General features: G+C 59.0%; 1 protein-coding gene across 2 annotated transcripts in view; it reads right to left on the reverse strand.

Moving 5' to 3' along the window:
- The window catches only part of CRMP1 (collapsin response mediator protein 1), a 50,392-nt gene extending 44,937 nt beyond the window's left edge, over positions 1–5,455 (reverse strand). Inside the window, exon 1 of one of the 2 annotated variants that reach the window (XM_036381847.2) lies at positions 4,909–5,455. In XM_036381847.2, coding sequence (XP_036237740.1) covers positions 4,909–5,280 — 372 coding nt within the window. In that variant the 5' untranslated portion in view covers positions 5,281–5,455. Of the gene's footprint in view, positions 1–2,231; positions 2,566–4,908 lie in introns of those variants that run through there. The other variant, XM_036381848.2, reaches the window with a different exon arrangement.
- Between the last annotated feature and the right edge of the window lie 545 nt (positions 5,456–6,000).

The following is a 6,000-nucleotide window of genomic DNA, read 5'->3' on the forward strand; positions in this document are numbered from 1 at the left end:
ACACCATCAGAAATTAGTTTGTCATTTCTCCAATGAACCCAGGAGCCGGTGTAGCTCCAAAAAGCAGGAGTGTGAGTGGGGGAGTGTTAAGAACAGTAACAAATGACATTTTTATATAATTTCATCATCACTGTTGTATACTTCCACAGAGCTATCACATTTCCTTAGAGCCCAGAGGACTTGAAGCTACAATGTATTTCCTTAGTGGATGAATGAAACATCTAATTTACCACACTGGAATGGGGCTTCAGAAGATACACACAGATAGACCCTGTGGGTTCTTGTGGGACAGGCAGCAGTGTGCAAGGTCTGACACAAAGACTCTGAATTGCTTCTGATGGAGGAGAAGAGCCAGAAGTGTAAAAAAAACCAAAAACAGTCCAGCCCTGATGCCTGCCAAGTTCACTAATGTTAATTTATGCCTTTGATTTGGTCACAAAACTCAACAGTAATGTTAATGAATATTAATTTATAGACACTTCAGCACATCTCATTTCAAAGAGAAAAGGCTGAGGTTTGGGCTTTCTTTTTCACAGCAATCCTCTCCACACCACAGAGAAAAATTCAGTGAGAAATGATGAAATTAAAAGGAACTGTTGATTCTAAGGCAAAGACTCCTAAGTCTTCCAGCTTCTCATTCTACTCCAAACTGGAGAGCAAAGAACTAGCTATGGGTGTGACCCTGTTACACTCCAGCTTCAAAGGAAGATTGAGCCATGCACAAAGCACCTGACACTCACCCAGAGGGTAACCGGGGTCTCCCTCGACCCAGCCATGCCCTGAGTAAGTCACACAACGCACTGAGGAACGAGGCAAGAGGAGCCATCACCCAAAAAGCCACTGCAGCACCCAGGTTCAGCCCTGGCCACCAGGCACTGCAGCCTGTTGATAGTGGAAACCTGCATAAATGCGGCACTTCAGTATCATGAAACTCAGCTTTTAGAAGGATGTTGCTTCCCTCCCGAACAAATATTTTGACTGAAGGATGCTTTTATTGTACAGGGAGAAAACCGCGAGGAGCTTACGAGCTTTGTAACACTCGCTGCACTAATGCCGATAAGCGCCGGGTTTGCCCAGAAGGTGCCACACCCACCCGGCAGCCGCTCCTTCAGGCACCGAAACTTGCCCGCATCACACCGTGCCAGCTTTCCGGGGAAAGCTCCACGAACCCAAGGAACCTGCGAGCTTCTCCGCTCATCCCTGCCCCAGGTGCCACAGCAACAGTGACCCCATCATCCACTGATCCAGTCCCCCAAGAGGAAAGCATCAACCTGGAGACCAACACCGGTGCTGGGGAAAACCTCAGCCGTGTGAGCAAGCTCCGGGTGCGATTTGCCCCGCCACACCCCTATCCGCCAGCTCTGCCTGTTCTTTATCTCAGCCCCTATATCCCCTGATCGTGTGTATTAAAGGAAAGCATACACTCTATGAGAGAACCCAAATCCTTTCTTTCTAGCACGGAAAGCACACCCTATTGTAGCTCTCGCTGCTCGGGTACAAAAGCATCTAGCGGGAGACAGGCACCGATAGGAAGAGGATGGTTATGATTAACTCTTTGACTTCTGATTCCCACCACGCCTGATGTATTAATAGCGCGCAGAGGTGTTGCTGCTGGCATCATGGCGCTCTTTGATTTTCCACGCTTCCCCCTACGCCCACGCTCGCCCACCTCCCATTTCTCCGCACCCTGTGCCTCCCCCCTGCCCACAGCCCGTGCCCCGCCGAGGCTGCGCTGCCCCTGCCCGCTGCGGGGGGCGGTGGCAGGGGCACGTTGTGCTGCGGTGGTCCCCTCCCTCTTTTGTTCTGCCGAGCCCGGCGGCCGAGCCTCCCCGGGCCCGGCTCCTCGGGAGGGCGGTACCCCCGGCCCCGGCCCCGGCAGCGCCGGGACGAGCCCCCCGCCGGCCCTCCCTCCCTGCCCGCCCCGGGCTGGAGCGAGCACACAGCGCTGAGCCCCGGCCGGGCGGCGGGCGAGCAAGGGGAGGCAGAATACAATAAAGAAATAAAATTAAAATGTAATAATGAAATTCTAAAATTAAATTAAATTAAATCAGCCCTCGTCCACAGCTCCAGCGGGAGGAGGACGGGCGGCGGCGCCCGCACCCCGCCGCTCCGGGGAGCCCCGGCCCCGCAGTCTGGGGGCTGCCCCGGCCCCGGGCACTGCGCTCCCGCCGCTCGCCCTTCCCCGCCCCGCGAACAAAGGAGCGCGGGCAGCGCCTACCGGGGCCGCTTACCGTAATGTGCGGGATGCTCTTCTTGCCCTGGTAAGACATGTCGGCTCTCCCTAGCGCCGGGAGCACGCAACGAACCCGAGGAGCGAGCCGAGCCCAGCGGAACAACACCGGCGGTGCTGAGACGAATAATAATGCGAAGCCCGGTCGGGTGATGGGGCGGGGCAGGGGCGACCCGGCACAGCGGTGGAATGGGGCCGAAGTTCCGTCGCCCAGAGGAAGGGGAGCCCGGCAAACCCGGCACCTTTTTTTTTCCGGCTGCAATCAAACGGGGACGCGGCTCCCGGGGGGGTCGGCGAGCGCTGCCTCTGCCGGCGGCAGCAGCGCCCTCCCGGCTGCAGGTCGGAGCAGGATTCGCTCAGCGCAACCCAGGAAGCGTTTCCTTCCCTCCTGTCCCCCACCCCTCCGCCTGGCCCCCCTTCACAGCCCATCAATCCAGCCGGAGCCTCCCTCCCTCCGCACCGGCGCTGGGAAACGCCGCCCCGCCAGCTCCGCCGCCGCCCCGCTCGCACGCTGAGGTCACCCGCAGGATCCCACGCGTGGGTTGCCGCAGGGTGGGGACGGGGGATAAAACCCCCGGCGGTGGGTGCTGCTGTGCTGCACATGGCAATGGCACTGCCTGCCCCGTCCCCACGGCGTGAAGCCTGGCAGTACTCTGCGCTGTCCCCACGGCACTGTCCCCATAGCACTGACCCCGATGGCACTGCCCTGTGCTGTCCCCATACCACTGATCCTGATGGCATTGCCTTGCACTGCCCCAATGACCCTGCCTGCTCTGTCCCTGATGGCACTGACCCAGGTGGCACTGCCTGCTCTGTCCTCACCAGCAACTCTGACCCAACAGCACTGTCATGCTCTGCCCTCCTCACCGCCCCATTGTCACACACCTGCTCTCTCCTGTGCCCATGGAGCTCATGGGGATAACACAACAAGGCCAGGCCAGGCAGATGCTATAGCAGCAGCTGCTGGAGAGGTAAAATGGCTAGTTGAAATTCTTCTGTCTTTTCTGTGACTCACAGAATGCATCCCTACACCCATGGTGCTTGAGGGTAAAAGGCGCTGCAAAGCTGTGCCCAAGTAAATCCCCTCAAGGACAGGAACTCTGGGGCTCTTAGCACACCCACCCCTGTGATACACACATAGATAAAAGCCATTGAGCACCCAGGCCACATCCCCAACACATCTGCACAGAAATCATTGTTTGAAGCTTGTAAAAAACTCTGGAAGTCACTGCACAGGGGTCACATGTATCTGCTGCTTACAGTGCACCTTCCTAAGCCAGTGGCCAAATCTTGCCTGCTTTACCTCTAACCTCATCCTCACCTCACTTTGGTCAACTTTGCAAGCACAGTGGGATCCAGAGAGGTAGTGTGCAGTGTGTGCTCACTATCCTGAGTCCCAGGGTGAACTAGGGAGCAGGGAAAATGGGGATGCAGCACCATGGATGTGCTAGAAGATGGGGTGTGCTGTGCCCTCCCACTGCCCCAGGGTCCTGATCAAAAAAACTCAGGAGTTCAGGTGAGCTAGAGAAGAGAAGGCTGCACTGCAGCTGGCAGCCTCTGAAGGCAGCCCTGGGGTCGTTGCAGAGAAAGCAGCAGCATCCCAGGCACAGTGTCCCACCAAGCCCTGCCTGCTCGCTGCAGTGTCCCACCACAGCAGACACCCACTGGGCTGCACGGGAGGCCATGTGGCACCTGCACACAATCCCAGGGCAGAGCAAACCAGCACCCCATTCATGCTCAAATTGAAGAGGGGTGAAGAGAGTGGAAACTCTCAGTTCAGCCTGTGGAAAGAGCAGAGTGCGGACAAGCCTCAGAGGCTCCAGGCTGGGTACTCAGGAACAGGGTGTATCCATGCAGAAGCATCACTGCAAGGCCGCATTTCTTTCTAAGGGGAAATCAATGACAGCCCGGGATCCCATGAGAGCCATCCCCCCGGGTCTGCCTCAGCCTGCATGCCACCGACAGGGCTAAGATGGAGATGCACTGCCGTCAGGGGCCGGCCAGCCCACCGGCTTCACTTCTTCCTTGGGCCACCAGCATGAGTCCAGCTGCAGAGCCAGGGAACGGGAACCTGGGGCAGAGGTTTGGGCCGATCCTCCCGCCTTCCGCGCTCCCTGCCGGGGAGACAATGCAGGCGCAGAGGGAGCCGGGGGGAGCAGGGGCAGAGACAGGGCGGGGGGTCGGGGCAGATCCTGGAGCTGTGCCTGGGACAGGCTCCGCGGAGTTTCCCCGGCGAGTTCGGGAGTGCAGCGGGCCCGGCTTTGTTCCGGGGGGCGGCCGGGAGGCGCTGAGGGACCCGAGCTGCCCTCCAGCCCCCCGGCACAGGCAGGAATGGAAACGGAGAAAACTCATCGCCATCACTTACAAAGGAAAACGATTCTGGGGTCGCTCCCTCCCGCCCCCGCTAAGCTCTGCCAAGTGAGGTAGTTCGGGGGCTAGCCGGGCTCTTCCCAGAGCATCAGCGTGCCCAGGGGGAGGGGGCCGTGCCTCCCCGACCTGCCGTGCCGAAACTCCCCCGCGAAGGCGGCCCCAGTCCCCTGCACCGGCGAGCGGGGCTCTGCGGCACGGCACGGCTCGGCACGGCACGGCACGGCCCCGCTCGGTACAGCAATCTCGGCTCGGCTCGCCCAGCGAGCGGGGGCGGCGGCTCCCACCTCCCCAGCCCGGGCCCCGCTCACCTGTCCATTGTCCTGGCCCTGCAGCAGCTCCTTCCCCGTGGGGTATTTGATCTCCACGCCCGGGGTCTTGTCCTCCCGGTCTCCCGGGGAACTGATGACGGAGCCGGAGATCTCGCTGATGTCGCTGGCGGTCTCGCTGTAGTTGTCCCCTCCGTCCAGCATGTCGTGCCGGCTGCCGCTCCGCGGGGTCCGGGACCCCTTCTTCCCCACGCTGTAGGCATCGAAGTCGATGGTTTTGTTCTCATAGGCCCCCTCCACGGAGGCGAACATTCCCCCATATTTCTGTCGCGGTGTCTGGGCTGTCGTGCCCGGCCTAGCTAGATACACAGGCAGGTCATCTTCTTTATTCCAGTTCCTCTTTCTCTCGGCCATTCTCGCTGTCCGGATCTCTCTCTCTCTCTCTCTATCTCTCTCCCTGCCTCCCACTTCTCTGCACCTTCCACTACCGGGATAGGCTGTTAGTGACCATAAAAATGAATGGATGGATGCAGCAGTGGCGGAGCTGGGTTGGCTGGTGGGATCTCTTCTGCAAACGTTAGGGACCTGCAAACGTTAACCTCCCTCCCCCACCCACCCCCCCGGAAAAAAAAAAATTAAAAAAAGGAAAAAAAATTAAAAAGGGAAAATAAGAAAGAAAGAAGGAAAGAGAGAGAAATAAATCCGAGCGGGATTTAAAAATAGCCGTGTTAGTAAAGAGCACGTGAAAATAAAGTACAAAGAGCGGAGCGGAGAGGGTGGCAGAGGCAGGTGATTGGAAAGCCCCTGACGAATGGGAAGAGCAGCAGCGATTCCCCGAGCAGGGACCGCAGTGCACAGCTCCCCCGGTATAGAATGATCCGGGGGGCGGGAGGCAGGGGGCGGAGGCAGGGAGGGAGCCCGCCGCATGCACACGCGGCCGGAGCCAGCGGGGTCCTGCCCTGCGGGCGGGCGGGTGCCGGTCACCGCAGCTGCGTGGCTTCGGGGCTGGAATAAAAGGGAGGCGAAAAGAAAAAGAGAAAAAGAAGAGAAAAGCTCCGAACCTCCCCAGCCCCCCCGAGCGAGCCGGAGGGAGTTTCTCCCACTTTGCTCACTCACATTCCCCCACCCCCCTCC

The sequence above is a fragment of the Molothrus ater genome, chromosome 4 (genome assembly GCF_012460135.2).
Source record: "Molothrus ater isolate BHLD 08-10-18 breed brown headed cowbird chromosome 4, BPBGC_Mater_1.1, whole genome shotgun sequence".
Taxonomy (NCBI): domain Eukaryota; kingdom Metazoa; phylum Chordata; class Aves; order Passeriformes; family Icteridae; genus Molothrus; species Molothrus ater.